Source organism: Helianthus annuus, chromosome 16, assembly GCF_002127325.2.
Source record: "Helianthus annuus cultivar XRQ/B chromosome 16, HanXRQr2.0-SUNRISE, whole genome shotgun sequence".
NCBI classification, from domain to species: domain Eukaryota; kingdom Viridiplantae; phylum Streptophyta; class Magnoliopsida; order Asterales; family Asteraceae; genus Helianthus; species Helianthus annuus.
The window spans coordinates 192,458,151-192,477,844 of NC_035448.2; the positions used below are offsets into that span (position 1 = coordinate 192,458,151).

The 19,694-nt window shown below is 36.7% G+C and overlaps 1 protein-coding gene across 2 annotated transcripts; it reads right to left on the minus strand.

Annotated features, from left to right (window-relative positions):
- Nucleotides 1–11,767: 11,767 nt before the first annotated feature.
- Nucleotides 11,768–15,367, minus strand: LOC110915036 (piriformospora indica-insensitive protein 2). Of its 2 annotated transcripts, XR_004883296.1 has the most exons (3): nt 14,366–15,367; nt 12,187–13,315; nt 11,768–12,047 (listed from the first exon to the last, which is right to left on the minus strand). XR_004883296.1 is itself a non-coding variant. In XM_022159660.2 (2 exons), the coding sequence occupies exons 1-2, from the start codon at nt 14,588–14,590 to the stop codon at nt 12,254–12,256; spliced, it is 1,287 nt and encodes a 428-aa protein (XP_022015352.1). In that variant the 5' UTR covers nt 14,591–15,367; the 3' UTR covers nt 12,104–12,253. The 2 variants fall into 2 exon arrangements, 1 of the variants encoding a protein (XP_022015352.1); XM_022159660.2 differs by lacking the exon at nt 11,768–12,047 and having other exon boundaries at nt 12,104–13,315.
- Between the last annotated feature and the right edge of the window lie 4,327 nt (nt 15,368–19,694).

Below are 19,694 nucleotides of genomic sequence, written 5' to 3' on the forward strand. Positions count from 1 at the left end.
TGTACCGTACTTAGTCACTCCTGAGCCCAAACCCATTGCGCATTTTATTGGTGGTCTGGCCCCTGAAGTTAAGGGGAATGTAAAGGCTTCTAAGCCAATCACTTATAGATCCGCTGTGGATCTATCATTGTCCCTCACATTGGATGTTGTGAGGAGTCGGGCGAGGAAGACTTCTGAAGAAGGGAAGAGGAAGAGAGAGGATGATCAGTCCTCTCAATCAAATAAGAAAGGTAAAGGGAACTCTGGTTCCAAGAAAGGGCCATCTGGTGATAAGCCCAGGTGCAAGACTTGCCACCCAAACCATGTGGGATCTGTAAGAAAATGGGACACAAGTCTGTCGAGTGCCGGAATATTAAGGATGAAACCTGTTACGGTTGCAATGAAAAGGGGCACATCAAAACCAACTGCCCCAAGAATGCGAAGAAGCCTGAGGAGGCTAAGAAGAACAACGCCAGAGTGTTCCAGATGCAAGCAAGGGAAGCGGTGAATGACGAGAACATCATAACAGGTACCTTCCTCATCAATAATATTTATGCTAGAGTCTTATTTGATTCCCGTGCTGATAAGTCCTTTGTAGACCATAAGTTCTGTAAGTTGTTGAATTTGCCTATTAAGACTCTAGACATAAAGTATGAGGTAGAACTTGCTGATGGTACCTTAGAAACAGCTTCAACTCTTCTGGATGGATGTTCCATATCCATTAAGAATCATTCTATTCCGCTATCCCTTCTGCCAATGAAATTGGCTGGTTTTGATATAGTTTTAGGCATGGATTGGTTGTCGCATAACCAAGCCCAAATTGCCTGCGATAAAAAGCTTCTCATTATCAAAACCCCTTCTGGTGAATCAGTCACTATTCAAGGAGATACACAGTATGGATTACCCAGCAATGTGTCTATTCTCAAAGTATCCCAGTGCTTGAAAAATGGATGTGTCATTTACATGGCACAGGTGACAGTGAATGATCCAAAGCCGAAGATTGAAGACATTCCAATCATTTCAGAGTATCCTGATGTCTTTCCTGACGAGTTACCTGGATTACCTCCTGAGAGGCAAGTAGAATTCAGGATAGACATCCTCCCCGGATCTACGCCTATTGCACGAGCTCCGTATCGTCTAGCGCCTACCGAAATGAAAGAGCTCAGAACTCAATTAGATGATTTATTGGAAAAAGGTTTCATTCAGCCCAGCTCTTCACCTTGGGGAGCTCCTATTTTATTCATGAAAAAGAAGGACGGATCAATGCGCTTATGCATTGATTACCGTGAACTGAATAAGGTAACGATCAAGAATCATTATCCTTTACCCAGGATCGGTGATTTGTTTGATCAACTCCAAGGAGCGAGTTATTTCTCAAAGATTGATTTGAGATCTGGGTATCATCAACTCAAGGTTCGAACTGAAGATGTGCCAAAGATGGCATTCAGAACGAGGTATGGACATTTTGAATTTTTAGTGATGCCCTTCGGACTCACAAATGCGCCTGCAGCATTTATGGACCTCATGAATAGAGTCTGCAAGCCATATTTAGATAAGTTTGTCATTGTCTTTATAGACGACATACTTATTTACTCACGTAGCCAAGTGGAGCATGAAAAGCACCTTCGGTGTATTTTAGGACTGCTTCGACAGGAGAAGTTGTATGCCAAATTCTCCAAGTGTGAATTTTGGCTTCATACGGTCCAGTTCCTTGGACATGTTGTCAGTGAACAAGGTATTCAAGTAGATCCTGCCAAGGTAGAAGCTGTTATGAATTGGGAAGCACCTAAGACACCTACGGAAATTCGCAGCTTTCTGGGTTTAGCAGGATATTATAGAAGATTCATTGAGAACTTCTCAAGAATAGTTGCACCATTAACCTCCTTAACCCGCAAGAATGTAAAATTTGTCTGGGGTCCCAAGCAGCAGGAATATTTCGAGACTCTAAAGCAAAGATGAGCAATGCTCCAGTTTTATCCTAACCAGAAGGAATTGAAGAGTTTGTTGTATACTGCGATGCATCACACACCGGCATGGGGTGTGTACTTATGCAGCGGGGCAATGTAATTGCCTATGGATCGCGACAGCTAAAGGTGCATGAAAAGAATTACACTACCCATGATTTGGAATTGGGTGCCGTTGTATTTGCACTAAAGTTGTGGAGACACTATTTGTATGGAACAAAATGTGTAATCTACTCAGACCACAAAAGTCTCCAACATCTGTTCAACCAAAAAGAGCTCAATATGAGACAACGCCGTTGGATGGAAACTCTGAATGATTATGATTACGAAATTCGCTACCATCTGGGTAAGGCGAATGTGGTTGCTGACGCTCTAACCCGAAAGGAAAGGGTTAAACCAATTAGGATCAATGCCAAGAGTATTGAGTTGAAGAATAGTCTGAATGAAAGACTATTAGCTGCACAAAAAGATGCTGTTTTGGAAGTTAATTTTCCAAATGAAAAGCTAGGTGTAACTGCTAAACAATTAACACCTGGGAAGGATGGAATCCTTAGAATGAATGGAAGAATTTGGGTTCCTATTCAAAGAGGACTTCGAGATGTGATCCTTCAGGAAGCTCACAACTCTAAGTATTCGGTTCACCCTGGAGGTGACAAGATGTATCAAGATTTGAAGGCTAATTACTGGTGGATAGGTTTGAAGAAATTTATTGCCACCCATGTAGCTAAGTGCCTGAAGTGTGCTCAGATTAAAGCTGAACATCAAAAGCCATCAGGTCTTCTACAACAGCCAGAACTCCCTACATGGAAATGGGAAATGGTAACCATGGATTTTATAACCAAGTTACCTAGAACGAGGCACGGAAACGACACTATATGGGTTATTGTTGATAAACTGACCAAATCAGCACATTTCTTGCCCATCAAGGAGACTCACAGCTCCGATAAGTTAGCCCAGTTGTACGTTGATAAGATTGTAGCTCTTCATGGTGTACCGGTAGCTATTATCTCGGATAGAGATACTAGATACACCTCTCATTTTTGGAAAAGTTTCCAACAATCTTTGGGCACTCGTTTGAATTTTAGTACTGCTTACCATCCTCAGACTGACGGTCAGAGTGAGCGTACCATTCAAACCTTGGAAGACATGCTTCGTGCATGTGTTATTGATTTGGGTGGTAGTTGGGATGACCACCTGCCATTGATCGAGTTCTCCTATAACAATAGTTATCATACCAGCATTCAGGTTGCGCCTTTTGAGGCATTATATGGTAGGAAATGCAGAACGCCTGTCTGTTGCGCAGAAGTAGGAGAAGCTCAGATATCAGGACCTGATATAGTCCTTGAGACTACGGACAAGATTGTCCAGATTCGAGATCGCCTAAAAGCTGCCAGAGATAGGCAGAAAAGCTATGCTGACAAGAGGCGAAAACCTCTAAAGTTTGAAGTAGGCGATAAAGTTTTATTGAAAGTATCACCCTGGAAAGGTGTGATGCACTTTGGTAAAAAGGGCAAGCTGAGCCGTGGGTATATCGGACCATTCGAGATCATCGAATGTGTCGGCAGTGTAGCTTATAAGCTAAGATTGCCAGAGGAGCTGAGTGGAATTCATGATGTGTTCCACGTTTGTAATCTTAAGAAATGCTTAGCCGATGAATCGCTAGCAATGTCTCATAAAGACGTGCAAGTTGATAAAAGCTTGAGGTTCATTGAGAAACCTATATCGATCGAGGATCGACAAGTCAAAAAGCTCCGAAGAAAGTATGTACCTATAGTAAAGGTCAAATGGGACGCTCGTAGAGGTCCCGAATATACGTGGGAAGTCGAATCCACTATGAAACAGAAGTACCCTCACTTGTTCCAGTAAATCTCGGGGTCGAGATTTCTTTTAAGGGGGTGAGGATGTAACACCACGTAAAAACGTGTCCAATTATGTATAGACACGTGTCCTAAACTTTAATTGTGAGAAAGATTGAGTTTGAAGGACTAAAGTTGACAAACAGTGAAACTATGCTTACAGAAGGACTAAAAGTGTCAACATGCCAAACTTGGGCCTCTGAATGACCACACGTCAAGAAAATATTCTTAAACGGGTAATAAATTGGATATAAGAAGCTGTTTGAGAAAATAATCGGAAGATTATAAATTACAAGGGTTAAAAGTGTCAATATGTTAATTCTGACCTCTGAGTGGCCTTTTAACGAAACCGAGGCTTCGAAATATTCAAATATACTCCCAAGAATAAGTGGTAAAAAAATTTCACGTGATTTCGAGATCGTTAAGCATGTTTTCCAAACTTTAGGCTATAAGTGTCAACTTGACGAAACTTGCTTTCATAGAGATATTTAACAAACCCGAACCTACGAGGTTTGTTTATTCATCCTAGAGCTTCACCAAACTAACTACAAGGGCCCTACATGACGACAACAAGGTTAAAAAGGGTTAAAAACGTTCAGGGACTGAAACTGCCAACATGGAAACTTGTTTTGCCAGTTACCCATGTCCAGGCGGGCCGCGTAAGACCCTAAAGGATCCTTACGCGGGCCGCGAGAGGTCCCCAGTAACAGAAAAGTTGTGCCAGGTGCGGGTTTGGCCTGTTCCACCGCCTTTACCTAGTTTGTGACGACCCTTGGAGCTATATGTCGGTTTAATTAACTAGCTAGGACACCTGGGGTGATCCCAGGGCCCCCAAATACACCTGGAAGTAATCAAGATTCATGGAAATTGTTATATAAGTGAACCTACTCTTGTGTTCATAAACACACTTGCAACAAATCATTTGAAGGACTTGCTCTGGAGCTCCCATCAGTAAGAAGTGGATAATCAAGTGTAGAAAAGATTGGTAGGACCTTAAGTAAGCTTCTAATTACTTGTTTAGTTATTTAATTTAGCTTAATTACTATAAAGTCAAACTTATTATAAATTCACTTTGACTTTCATTTTAATTACATGTGGCTTAACCACTGATCAAACTGGAAGTAGTTATAGAACCACATTAGTATAGGTGATTAACCCTTAAAAGGGTGTCTCCTAATTATCTCGTTTGACCAGTTAATTGTCGGGTCAAAGTAGTTTGACAAAAAGTCAAACTGGACTGAAATTGCAAGTTTGATTAAAATTAATAAACCAGAGGTTCTAAATTATATTTTAACATTCTAATGACTTGGTAATTAATATTTAATCATGTTTTATCAGTCTTAATCCGACAACTAATAGTCTAAGGTCAGTTTATAACCGAAAGTCGCAAAAGCTTGACTTTTTCTTTGACTTTCAGTTCTGACCCATTCAAGCTTAATTCTTCCACGTTTTAAGCTTCCATTAGGACCACATTACTTAGTAGTATAACCCTCTGGAGTTATACTGCATGGTGCCTAATAGTTTGAATTATATACCCTTGGTCGTGATTATGCTTAATAATGCCTAAAACGCCGTTTTTGTATAAAACCGAGATTTTTAGCAATGTGAATGGACTAAAACCTTCGCTACTGATATTTAGGCATGTCCCGAAAATTTGACATCAGTTTGAGGTCTAGAATAGGAGTTATGCTCAATAGCGTAATTAAGAAACTTTTAATAATTAAAAGGTGTAATTAGCATAAGGCCTACCTAAACCCAATTTTTGACACCAAACATTTTACTTACTGATGTTAAATAATATTTTGGGATTTTTGAAGATTTTTATTTATTTTTAGGCTAAGCATAACATAGGATTATAGCCTAATTTCGGTTATTGTCGGTTTTACCCTTTTCAAGCATAAAATGAGTTTTACATAACATTTCAATGCCAAACCTTTTGCTACTGATTTTATATGATAAATATAATATTTTGAACCTTATAAACTGATCAAAAACTCAGATTTCCTATTTTTACCCAAATAGCCCTTTAAATCGGTTTTTTTAGCGTTTTTAGCACCTAGTAAGGGTCAAAACTATATTTGGCTTATAAAACTCATTACCTACTGATGTTTTAAGCTAATATATATAATATTACAGTAAGCTAAAGTTTTTAAACCCAGAAGTCTATTTTGACCTTTAAAAGCTTATGTAAATTTACCAAAATGCCCCTACGGTGCATAGTTGGTTATAAAAGGTATATTTCTCATATGTTAAGCATCCTACTAATATAACCTATTAAAATATATGTTTTTACTAATTTAATCAGACCTGGAACTCAGTTTTATAAATAAACTCTTTTATGGGCATTAAAATTACCAAAATGCCCTTATGGGACTTATTTTGGTTTAAATTGCTTTTTGGGCATACATGGTAATATGTTACTGATATATTAACATATTTTGAGCATAATAATGATTAAGACCTGTATATAATTTATTTGGTTACCCGTTACGCATTTACGCGTTCGGATCGGTCTGCGTGACTAGTTTACGTAAAATAACCGAAACGGGCTTAACCTTATCATTTGATTCTCATTTTTCAGAATGTATTTAGTTTACCCATATTATACAAGTATCCAAGCTTGTCAGGTCTAAATCACATTCTATTCCGGTCTCCGCTTAATCTAGCGTTTAGAACCATAAGGTTTCCTTCTAGCTAGTCCGTCTAAGTCCTTGACTTAATTAAAGACCCGTTAGCATCCTAATAGGCTAATTAAACCTTCTATACAGATTAATAGCTTCCGGTAAAAAGTGCCTTTCAAGAACCTTAGGAATTTTACTGCTATCACCAGGTAAATACTTTTAACTTATTTTCCTTATACAGGCTTGGGATGCGGTATAATAATACCGCTTGGTCGGGTATAGGATTATTTTGTCGGATTATGATTTAATAAATCCGCATAACCCGTTTTAATCTGTATTGTTTGATAACATAAACATTTGGGGGTTAACGACCGTGTCCTGGATATCCTCGTCTCATTTAAGTTATTAATGGCCACGACCTATGCACGGGGTGTAGGCATGCACCCGACAAATGCAAATGCTAAATATTAAATTACCCACAAGTTGGGGATAACTCCTTTGTGGGTTCTATAAGTGGTGAGTCAGTTAATCATGTCCGGCTTACAAACCGGCCCCACATGTATGACAAACATGTAAAACTGTATACAAGATTTTATTAAAATTTTCCCAAGTTATAAATGATTTGTGCCTAGTGCACCTAAATCAATTTTCTTAAACATTTTCAAAGCGAGTCAGTTAAATTGTATTTACCAGTGTAAACTGACGTATTTTCCTAAAAATTGATTTGACAGGTACTTCCCGAAATAGGCTGGAGCTATAGGGTGTTATAGAGGATCTTGCAAATCCAATAGATACCCGGAGTCTGTAGTTTTGTTCTTTGTACATTATGATCCGCCTGTGGATCTTATTACATTCCTCTCTGTACATTCATAAACTCGAACGCTCAGACGTTATGGTTTGTAATAGTTTATTTTATCTAGCCTTCCGCTGTGCTATATTATTGTGTGTATTGACAATGATGATATCAACTACGTCACGATACTCCCCACCGGGCCCACCGGTAATACGTGGAATAATGGGGTGTGACATATACTTGCTGAATGATGTTATATACTTGCTGAATGGTTTATATACTTACTGAATGGTGTTATATACTTGCTGAGTGGTGTTATATACTTGTTGAATGGTGTTATATACTTACTGAATGGTGTTATATACTTGCTGAATGCTGAATGGTGTTATATATTTGCTGAATTTGACGGGGCTGGGGCGGCGACGGGGCTGGGGGTGGATCTGTTGGGGCGGCGGCGGGAGGACGGGCATGGGGACGGCCCCCATACCCTCCGGTCTAAGTAAGCTGGAAGGGGCACCATAGAATATTACCCTAGCCCCATCCAATTAGATGTTAACCTACTACAAATATTTCCAGCCCCATCCAATCATTTCCAACCCCAAGTACCCTAGATGGGACAAAACACCAGTAACGCCTACTACAAGTACCCTAGAACTTTTTTTTAATTAAAATAAATTCAAGGATAAATGTAACTAAAATTTGAATTTTGTTAAATAACAATTTAAATTAAACAACAAATAACATTTAAAAAAAACAACTAAAAATAGAAAAAAACAACTAAAATAGAAAGAAAAAAACATAGATATAAAAAGAAACTATTTCTCGTCTTCCTCTTTGAGGTATGGAAGATTTTGAGTTGCAAGATGGACCACAAGATCATATCGAAGTCGAAAATACATATCTCGATCCATCAACTCGCGAAGAGTATCATTGTCAAAAACGGGTAGGACGACAGGTGAGAAAGCATTGTCATCGTCATTTAAGATCATGTTGTGTAGTATCATGCACCTATACGTCACAATAATAATCTTTTCTATAGCCATAGCACGCATGGGTCTCCTAAGTATGCCCCGTTTTCCCTTTAGCACACTAAAAGCACGCTCCACATCTTTTCTTGCCCTTTCTTGCAATTTCTCGAACTTCTTTTCATTCGGACAGACCGAATATGGAAACGTTTTCACAAACGTTCACTAAGTAGGGTAGATCCCGTCGATTAGATAGTATCCACATTTGTATATATATATCCATTCACTTGAAATGGACACTTAGGTGCGGTCCCATTCCGTCGAGCGAGAAATATTGAAGATGTTTGGAGAACATTGATGTCATTGGATGAACCGGGCAGACCACAATACACATGTCAAAACCATAAATCTTGTGACACAACCGCTTCGACCATGACCGTTAGGTATTGGTCATCACCTCTCATATATAAGGCTCGTAGTGGTTTGGGACACATCCTCCAAACAAGATGTGTACAATCGATATTACCTAACATCCCAGCAATGTGGTGTTTTTCTATGTGTGTTTGGTATAAAATCGCTACATCGTGGCTTGTCGGCCTACGCAAGAACTCATCACGGTACATTTTATTCATAGTGTTGTAGAAAAATTGAAGGTATTCCCATGAAGTCCTTTCGAACATCAGTAGATACCCGTCGCCCTCGTCGGGAGTATTACCACTCATGAGTTGTTTCACGACGATTGTAACTTTTTGTATTGTCGTAAAACTCTTTTTCAACTTACCATCATATCCCTCTCGAAACCAAGGATATTGTGCTTCCAAATCACCAACAATTCTTAAGAACAACCGTCTCGACAAATGAAACAGGTGGTGGCATGTATCGTGAACAAAATAATCATTCATAAGAATTTAGTTACCTTTTACGCTTTCACGTTTGACGATTATTTTAGAAATGCTCGACGATGTTGTCATGTCTTCCGCTTCAGCTTACTCAATGATATCTTTGATAAAAATTAAGCTACTATCATTTGAAAAAAAAATCGTCTTCGAAATCGTCGGGCAGTAAAAATATACCAAGATCATCGTTTGAGAAATTAGCCATTGAGAAGTGAAATTGAAAAGGTGAAGGTTTGAGTAAAAATGGTGAAAGTTTGAGTAAAAATAATCATTTTTTTAAATAGCCAACGGCTATAATTTTTGACCGTTGAATGGTCGAGTTCTTTTTGTTTCAGCGGCAAGGAGTAGCCGCAAAATGAAACCGGAAAGGCAAACCACAGGGGTGGAGACGGTGTTGCCTAGCGGCTTTGAACCCTAACTGGGTTTGCCGCATGGCATCCGCCCCCCATTTATTAGGTCTAGATGTTGCTCAAATGCTGGTTTAAATTGATCTTAATGCATTTATTAGGTCTAATTTTGTCCATAAGGATAGTCTGATGATAAAGTCGTGTGTCTTCCAACCAAATAATTGTGGATTTAAATCCTATATAGGATGGTGGTGATAAATTTTAGTTGTTAAAAAAAAAAAAAATCTACATGTAAATTTCAACAGGTAATTGGTCAGCATCCCCTTGCATACATAAACCATTGGGTGGCGCCATGGCGGTGGTGTAAAAGTGTTGAATCAATGCAACAAATGGTTTGATATTTAGCAACAAGGTTCCACATGGCTAGATTTCTGTCACGTGTGGGTCCATCACCGACGAAGCCGATTAGCTTTTGTCCACCCATTAGTCGTATGAGGAGAATGAACAATTAACCTACTCGTAAATATAGGATTTTTCTTTTTAATTGAAATATATTATAGCTTGAAAAATTCATAGTGTATACTTATAATTTTATTCTGCTATCTCGTGATATGGATTGGTCTAAAGATAAGGTTTTTGACCCGGTTGGTATTGGTTTTAGGCACTATTCTTTAGAAAGGTTATCTACTTTTAAAAAGGTCTTATATGTCGGTATAAATAAATAAAAATTTAAAATCATAGAGGATTAACATATATTTATTTTATGAAAATATACCCATTTAACTTATTTTATAGTATATTAAAGTTTATAAACTTATTTATAAGATTGTATCTCACACATAATTTTTCTTGTTCTTCTCGCACATCTCCTCCCTCTATATACTAACTTAGTAGAACTACTCTTTATAGTAAATTTCTCCGTATGTTACAACAAGTCAAAATTTAAAGTAACTTAAATTATTCTGTCTAATGAAAACGTATAATATTTTACTCGACTTGTCTTCGAACAAAAGTTACGTCAAAACGTAGACAAACTTTGCAAAAGAAATTTACGTCAAAATGTTAACCAACTTGAACCTATATCGCCACGTACATAAAAATAAGTACCTAAGAAAATTATGTTTTTTAAGTTAAAGAATGGTACGGCGCGTTTCGTCGGCGTCGAAACGTAAACTAATTCAAATTTATACCGTCTAAATAGCATATACTCATACAAAGACCAACTTATTGATAGGCCCGTTTACAAACAATTCTTAAGTTTTAAAAGTTAGCCCGTTAAGTTTAGTTAGCACAGCACATACCCATTTGATTTAAAAAAAAATAATAATAATAATTAAACAATATCCGATGTTTTCTTTGGGTGGCGATTGAGACACATTTTTTCAAGCTTGAATAGGGCACCTGAATTCTTAGAGCCGACCCTAAGTGATCATATATCCTAATTTTATAATTATAAACACAAATTAACCAATAAGTTTCAAGCTAACAGTTTTAAACTCAAATACACACATAATATATTACATTCAAATAATCAAACACCAAATCAGCTAATCAATAATCAAGTAGTTAATCAAATAACCGGGAGTTGAAGGTTAAATTGTTTAATGGTTTAGAGTGGGTCGGGCGAAAGGGTTATTGGGCTTGACTATTTAAACCGGTTATTGGGTTTGTTTAATGGACTTACAAGAACTAACTGTCCAAGTAAATAATGAGTTTTAACACTTTTATACTTGTAAACTAGTTTATCTAATTATATATGCATAATTTTATTTTTTTTTAACTAGTTTTCTTGTCAGTTTCAAAATTTATTTGGGTCAGGTGTCAAATATCGCCAGTGTAAAAGTTTCTTGGGGATTAGTCATGATTAAATTGTACATGTGCTAACTAAAAAGTTTAATGAGGTGCATCCGATCCTCGTCGGGACTACCTACCCATGCCCCTCGTTTTTTTCTTTTTTTTAACAACGAACACGCACCCCCCCCCTTCTAGAATCTATCCGTTGTCCATTTGTGAAACTTGAACCTGTACCACTTTAATAAGACTAAACACCTTGTGTCACTAGGTCAAGAGGCTACTGATATGTCCGTTCCTAGTTAAAAGGAAGAGTTAGAGAACCCATGATAGGACGAAACAAAATTTATTCATTTTTATAAATATATTGTGAGATTTTGTTTTCTATCCTCACCTTTCTTTACATTAAGATTTGTCACACCAAAACCTTTGTGTCGCTAGCAAACTATTCAGGATTGGTTTGAAAAAACTCAAACCGATCCATTGGTTTTAGGACTCAGTATAATAATTATTTTATAATTACTTATTATATTAAATCCGTTCATTTAAAATTGATGACAAAAAAAAACATGCCCTTACAAATAAAATCTAAATAGTACTACATGGATATACACACATGTAACACATGACAGTGCTAATATCCTATTGAAAATGGCAAAAGATTGCAAGCCACTTGGTTCACTATAACAAACCAGCCCCCACCCCAATGCCACACAAGGTCCACACCAATTTGTACCCTGGTTTTCTGAAAACTTAACCCAGTGGTCCATGGTTGGGACCAGACCAGACCACCGTCAGCCATCTTCAACAACCAACATGCAGCTTGCAGTCCCTCCTTGCATTATTACAAACAAAAAAATAAATAAATAAATAAACACAAAAACACAACACTTACTAAAATGCATTTCAACACTTGTCTATTCATTCATTCATTCCAGTCAAAATAAAGACCATTTTTCTTACACAAGTATTACCTAAAGACTATTTCATCCAAAACAAACAGCGTGATTCCATTCCCGGGTACTGAACTCGGGAATGGAATCACAACTGCCGTTCGCGACATAACTTCACTCCAAACGGGCGAACACGTGACGACACTTTAGAAATAGGGAAACACAAATTTGAGTTATTCCACGCCCCGAAACGCCTTCCCATTTTTTGGTAAAACTCTCGAGGAAACTTGAGGTCACCGGTGAGGTTATTTCCATGGACGTAAAGCGCCGTCAAATTCCCCAATTCCGCTAGCTTCGGTGAGAGACTCCCCGACAATTTATTGTCGTTTAAACCCAAAAACCGCAGGTTTTTCAGATTTGAAACCGATTCGGGAACCACACCGGTCAAACCCGTGTTTGAAAGATCCAAAACCATGAGCTTGTAAACATTTTGCCAATTAAAGTCAACTAGATCACCATTTATAGGATTGTTTGACAAAACCAACTCTTCTAATGAACTCATTTCTTGAATTGAAAAATTCAACCCACCAGAAATATTATTGTTGCTAAGATCCAAAAGTGTTAAACTCTTCAAATTACTAATCTCACTTGGGATCACACCTTCTAATTGGTTCTTACTCAAGTCAAACTTCAAGATAGAAGTCAACCCTCCAAAAGTCAAAGGTACATTTCCAGACAATAAGTTTCTACTCAAATCCATGATCAACAAACCACTCAAATACCCATAATTTTCTGGTATTTTCCCTGTAAACAAATTACCAGACATAACCAACCTCTTCAAACAAGTCAAATTCCCAATGCTGACCGGCAAACTCCCGGATAACCGATTATCGATCAACACAAGGGATTGAAGGTTCTTGAGGCTGCCAAAGGCGGTTGGGACTTGACCCGACAAACCAGGGTTTGCACGAAACTCTAACGACTCTAAAGTGCTTGAAAACGAGTCCCAATCGGCGGTTTGAAGCGAAACTGTGGCTTGATTTTGTGAGATGATACAGTTGGAGAATGTTAAGGATTTCAAACGTTTAAGTTGGAAAAATTGGGGTCTAAATTCAAGATTTGGAGCACATGGAAGAGAATTATCATAAATTTGACCGATGCTTAGGTCTGTAACGTACCAGAATCCATCAAAAACATCACATGAAACACCCTGTAGAAACAAAAAAGAAGTGGTCATGCATTACTTAAACATCTCAAAAAAAAAATAAATAAATAAAAACAAAAATCCTAACAATACAATGGATATTTAGTTATAATTTATTGTAATAATCTTAGATATTATTTTATTAGATTTATTTTTTAGTTATTATCCTTAGAGCAAACGTTATGGGGCGGCATGTGAGGGCGGTATGCTCAATAGCGCCGCATAGCGCCGGTGAACACCGAAACGCACGGCGTTATGGGCCAAAAAAGAAGATCCGGCGCGATATGGATAGCGGCGTGATGTGTGAGTTGTTTGAAATTTTTTTTTTCTGGTTTTCCCCCAATCAAATTTAAGCAATGTTTTTTATATTAATTAATAAAATAGAAAATTATTAAATAGGTAATGATTAGGCGAGGGCTTTATGACTACGGGCTCTAGTGTTATAACGCCCCATAAAGCCCTTGTGTGACATGGCACGACACGTGTCGCATAACGCCCCACAAGGGGCTTTATGACTACGGATGGCCTTATATGTATAGTAAAAGACACTATTGTCATTGTGTATCATACTTTAATTAAAAGATAATATTAATCAAGTATAAATGAAAGCTAATTAAATCATATAACATAATAATTAGGAGTAAGATTTAATACAATTAACCTTACCTATATGTCATTTTATACACACTTTGACTAAAAAAGTTTACTAATTATTTTTAGAATAGCGACTTTCTTGTGTTAGCTGTCGCACTATCCAAATTGGAGAGGCCCGTTGTCAAACTCCGGTCAGACTATGTCTATGTTGTTTTAACCTGACCCACATTGACTTTAGAGTTTGGCTTAGACAGAGTTTCGTTCTCCAAGTAAACCATCCCGCCGACTGCCACTTGACAGCCGTTGTGCCACCACAAGAGTTGAACACTCTTGTATACATGAATTTGGTAAAAAAAGATAACTATAATAGAAACATAATCAAACCACATTTAATTACCAAAATATAATACAATAATACCAAACTATATGTTTATAGATTGAATATTTGAATGAGAAAATAACCTGAATGGGTGTCCAACCACAAGGATCAGGATAAAGATCCGACCCATTCCACCAATTACCCACAAATCCTTGAATAGCAGAGTATAAAGCATCTTGCTCTGTTTTCACCATTGGAGCTCCAACTGAATCTCCATTACTATCTCCATTAACACAAGTTCCAATCAAACAACCCATCATCAAACCCACAACAACAAAATACCCATCAATTCTACACCTCAAATCCATCACAATTCCTCTGTTTCACAGTTTCACTCACACTAAAGATCTTGACAATTAGAAATCAATACACAACAATTGTCATGAAAGTTTGGGCTTTTAATGGTGGAAAGATAGTATAGAATCTATATAAAGAACCAATTTTGAAATGTGAATAGATATTTCACCAAATTGGGAATAAACAGCTTGAAACTTGAAAGTGAGAAAAAACAGGGCACATGTGAAAGATTATGAAGATGAGGCAATAATGAAGATAAATTGAAGTGAAAATTCAGAAGATATGTTGACAATTAACAAAACCCAATTAGATTTCAACGAGAAAGACTCCAAATTGGTAATTGATAATGAACAATTGAGGAAAAAGGAAGAAGAAGTTAAGAAGCCTGAAACAGAGTGCTCTGTTTTCCATTGTGTTTTATAGCAAGGCTAAGGTTGGTTATAGAGTAGCAGAAGAAAAGCAATTGTACACAAAAGGGGTGATGATGCACAGGAATCGAAGGTGTATAAATGTGTGAATTATGAGGAACAATAAGGGGAGTCTAGGAGGAGGCTAGATGGGTGGGTCTGTTCTGCTTTAAATGGATGCTATAATTGAATTAGGGGAACAGAGTAATTATGGGGTTTCAGTGATTAGATTAAGGGGGTACGGGGTGCCTTCGGGCAACCCCTTCGGTGAGTCGAAATCCCGATCGGGATTGTGCCGCCAACAAAGGCGGTGAAGAGAGAGAGGGTGGAAAACGGTGTGGGGTTACCGAAGGAGAGAGGGGAAAGGTGGTGGGGCCAGCTTTGTTTCAACCAATCAATGCTTTCCTTTTTTTTTTTTTTTTTTTTTTAAAAAAAACCCAATTCACCTAATAGGGGAGTGGCGCCATCAAATGGGGGTGTTAGGGGAGTTTAAGAGGGGAGTTGACGTGGCACACGGGGATTGGTTTGACGTAAGAGAGGGGACTCACCTATTAGGTGAGCACCCCCTTCACCCTAAGAAGAAAGGGAGAAGATGGTGATGGTGATGTGAGTGTTTAGATTAAAGTGGGATAAATGTTGGTCACATGAAGGAGGGGACCAACTGTTGTATGTATGTATGTATCTATCATGTATGTATGTTGTTATTATGTGTTTGATGTATATCTATCAAGGTAAATGAAAACAAAAGAGTTTTAATGATGTATTGTTAAATAATTATGAGTTTTGTGAAAATAATTGAACTTTCTTGAGGACAAAAGAAATGATTTGTGTTGTGTTGTGTTGAGCTTAATGAAGTGAAAGAAAATAAGGAAAAGATTTGAAACATTTGTTAAAATATTACCAAGAGCTAAAAAGTAGTGTATTTGTTTTGTGATTATAAATTGTTTACACCTAGAATGTTAGAGGCTGATTGTTTCAGTTCTTAATGGTTTATACCTCTTACTGATTCAGCACTTAATGGTTTAGATTGTTTGTTTCGTGAACAGGTGTCTGAATGGTTCAAACATTTGCCTATGAATGGTTAATCATTATACTGAGTCTGAATGGTTAAGACCTCTTATCCGAATTGGTCAGAAATTAGTCTCTGAATGGTTAAGCATTATATTAGCTTTTAATTGTTAAGACCTCTTGCTTTTATTGTTTCAGTACTTACCCATTTAGAAGTTGTCAAACGGACCTTAATCTTTTCTTTGTCATCTTTAAAGTTTTATCAAAGGCCATAAAAAAGAAAATGAATTATACATTATTCATAGAATGCGACACAAGTGGAGACCCTAAAAAGCGCCTCGCACACGTGAACGCATGATGGCTTCACTTTGCACAACCGTCTTTTCATTCTTAAAGGACATGGTGTGATGGTAAAGTGTTTCTTTACTATATATAAATTGAAAAGTTTAAATCTTGTAAGGTGCATATACGTGAGAATTTAAAAGTAACTTAGTTTCTCATTCAAAAATAAAAAGTTAATCCACTAAAAGATTTATGATCTTCTATGCAACAGATACTTTTATTATATAACAGATTATATGTGATTTCTTTATAACTATGGATGTGTTTAGGAGTGTGTTAAATACTTACCAAATTTAACTACAGCATTATAAGAAATGTAAGGGAGTAGGGGCGTCCATCACACATCACTCACTCATCAGTTACAACATTCAATCAATTTCCGCCATGTCATCGACCATTATTCAATCACTAGTGATGGATTTTAGTGGAAATGTCCATCACTCACCACACACTATCAAAATCATTCAAATTCAAAAAAACAAAAACAAAACTGAATTCAATCAACTTTCTTCACGCGTGATGGCTACAACGCATTTTAGGATCCACGCGTGATCAATATGGGTGGCGGCGGTGTTCCCTTGCATTCCACGCGTCGGCGTGATGGCACCTCCATGGGGAGCCCCGTCCCCTCTAATACATTTTTACTTATTGTTGATAGGATATAGTGAAAAGAGAAATAGATGTATTTGTGTGATTATATAATCGTCTTATATCTGTAAATATGTTTTTATGCATTTTTACACTCTTTTTACTGATCACGTAAATGGTAACATACCTCCCATCCTGTTTATTTAAATTATTATTTTATTAAAATGATAGTTTTTTCCAAGTCTATACTTTACATACAAGACAAAGGGTGTGATTGAAACTTTTCTGTTCTCATTTAATGTTTCTGCCAAAGAAGAACTTTGTGTAACAAGACATTTCCATCAAATCATAAATTTCTTTTCTTTTACAATTTTTTTATTATTCTTATTCTTATAAAATAAATGACAAAGTTTGATTCTCACACAACATTGTGTCCATTGATGTTGTACGATGTACTTAAATAGTTGTACAATAGGGTTGCTTAGGGAATACCTATGAACACAAGTAACTGAACCTGCAATCACTGAGTAGGTATCAAGAAAAAGGTTGCAAAGAGAACTGACACTTGTGAGGAACCCTATTGTAACCAAAAGTACATGCCTTCATCTTAATGGAAATGGGAAATCCAAATCTTCAATATATACCAAATATAATCATTTTAAAAGGCCAAAATATAAATACATGAAAATAATATATACCAAATATAATCATTTTAAAAACCACAGATGTTTTGTTTAACAAAACTCGTGGTTAACCTTTAGAAGTAGAGCGCAATAATAAGGATTTAATTCCCTTCAAAGGAAGTTCTAGGTTTGAATTTGATTCTTGCTTTCAGTAAAGGGCTTAGCTACATGGCTTAATTCGTCTAGTTAGTAGGATATCAACGGGTCCTAAGAGATTCTAGGCAACGGATTCCCATAGTTATAAAAAAAATCTGAAGAATCCATAGATTACGTAGTAATCGACTAATCGGTGTTGATTGTCTAGTCAGTGTGTGACGTATTGATAAGCGTTATTGTTTATGTTCGATTTGAAATTTAGTTTTGATTTTTTCTTTTACAACCATAGGCATTTGTCTTTTTTTGATTTCATCTTGTCAACATGCTGGGATGGTCCAGCAGTTTGAATAATGAACAAACCAGTAGTTGATTTGGTTTCTTTATAGATTTAGAAAATGATTGTGCCTAATTTGTTCTTTTGAAATTGATTCGGGTTATGTCATTGGAGGGAAAATATAAGTTTAGTCAACCGGGTTTTAATTACTCTATCTAACATTTTTACACCTATTAAATATTTATATACTTTAAACTGTTAAAATTCAAAATTGTTTTAATAGAAATATATATATTAAACGTTAAGAAAACTAGGATGATTGTCTAATATCTAGAGAGGAGAGGACCACATGTAGGTTGTAGTAAATATAAAAGTTGCCATATATAATGGTGCTGCTGGACCACATGAATAATACACACTAGCCTACACATATACAGTCCCCCTTTGCAGGTTTTATTACAATAATTTTGTGTTTAAATCATATTTTGGTTACATGCATGCTTGGGCCTAAAAACATGAGACGTATTTATATAATTATTTTTATAATTCTCGTATGTCTCTATTATGAAGGACTTTAAATTAAGATAAAAATAACCTCTATGTATGATTTAATATATAAAAAATATTGTATGTACAAGCTAAAAACTATATGTTCAAAAAATCTCCCCATGTAGAAGATGTGCTTCAAGCTGTTTTTACTTGCGCCTCCAGTGCGTCTAATGTACATTTATCGCCTCAAGCAGTTAGAAGCGTAGACATGCATACCTTTTGAGACCAAGGGTCCTATTTGCGGTTTTTTTATAAGTTAATTATTAGCTTCTAGAGTCTAGACTCTCTATTTGCGGTCTTTTTCTACAGGATCATCTTTCTTCCTAACAATAATAGATTCAGGTAAGTGACCGCATGTGACTTGGAAGTAAACACATACATCATTGCCTACAACGCAATCACCATAATTATCGCCTACAACTTCATACACAATCGTCGCCAATTCGCCATCACGTTTGTATCTGAATTTGATTTTGGTAGTCCTCAAGGCTTACAAATGGAGCTATATTATACGGGAGCTTTGGCTAGGAACTATATATCTTCCACATTGGTTATAGCACCAATAATTTAATCAGGTTAAAAGATATCACATACCGTAATAAATTTAACCAGGTTAAAAGATATATCACATACCGTATTGGGTTGTATTAAACAAAAATTTTCCTTTTCTTTCAAAAAAACTAAGTGATAATAATATTCTTGATAAGAATTTGAATCACTTTTAAATCGGCCAAACTCGGGCATTGAAGAATCAGCTTGTTTAACGAGAGGAGAGGTAAAGATGAAAAAAATGATCTTAATGCCCACATTGGCAAGACATGCGAGGTTACTTGACTGACTTCGGTCTCCTATTAGTTAGGGACGAGTCGATAGTGAAATAAAGCAATCAAGCTATGGATTGGTTGTGGTTTTTATAGAGATTAAGTCTTATGTAATCATTCTTGTAATTGTCTCCATGTGTCTCAATAGTGTTCTTATATGATAAAAAAGAAAAGAAATGTAAAGTTACAAAAGTATTGGATTTACATCTTTGGTTATATTGATGGTTTCCATAAATAAATATCTTCTAGAGGTCCTTAAATAACTTGAAGGTAGGATTATAAATTTGGGGGTGGGATAACGCTTAGAGACCATTAGGTTATGAGTTCGATTCTCACAAGGGAGGTTT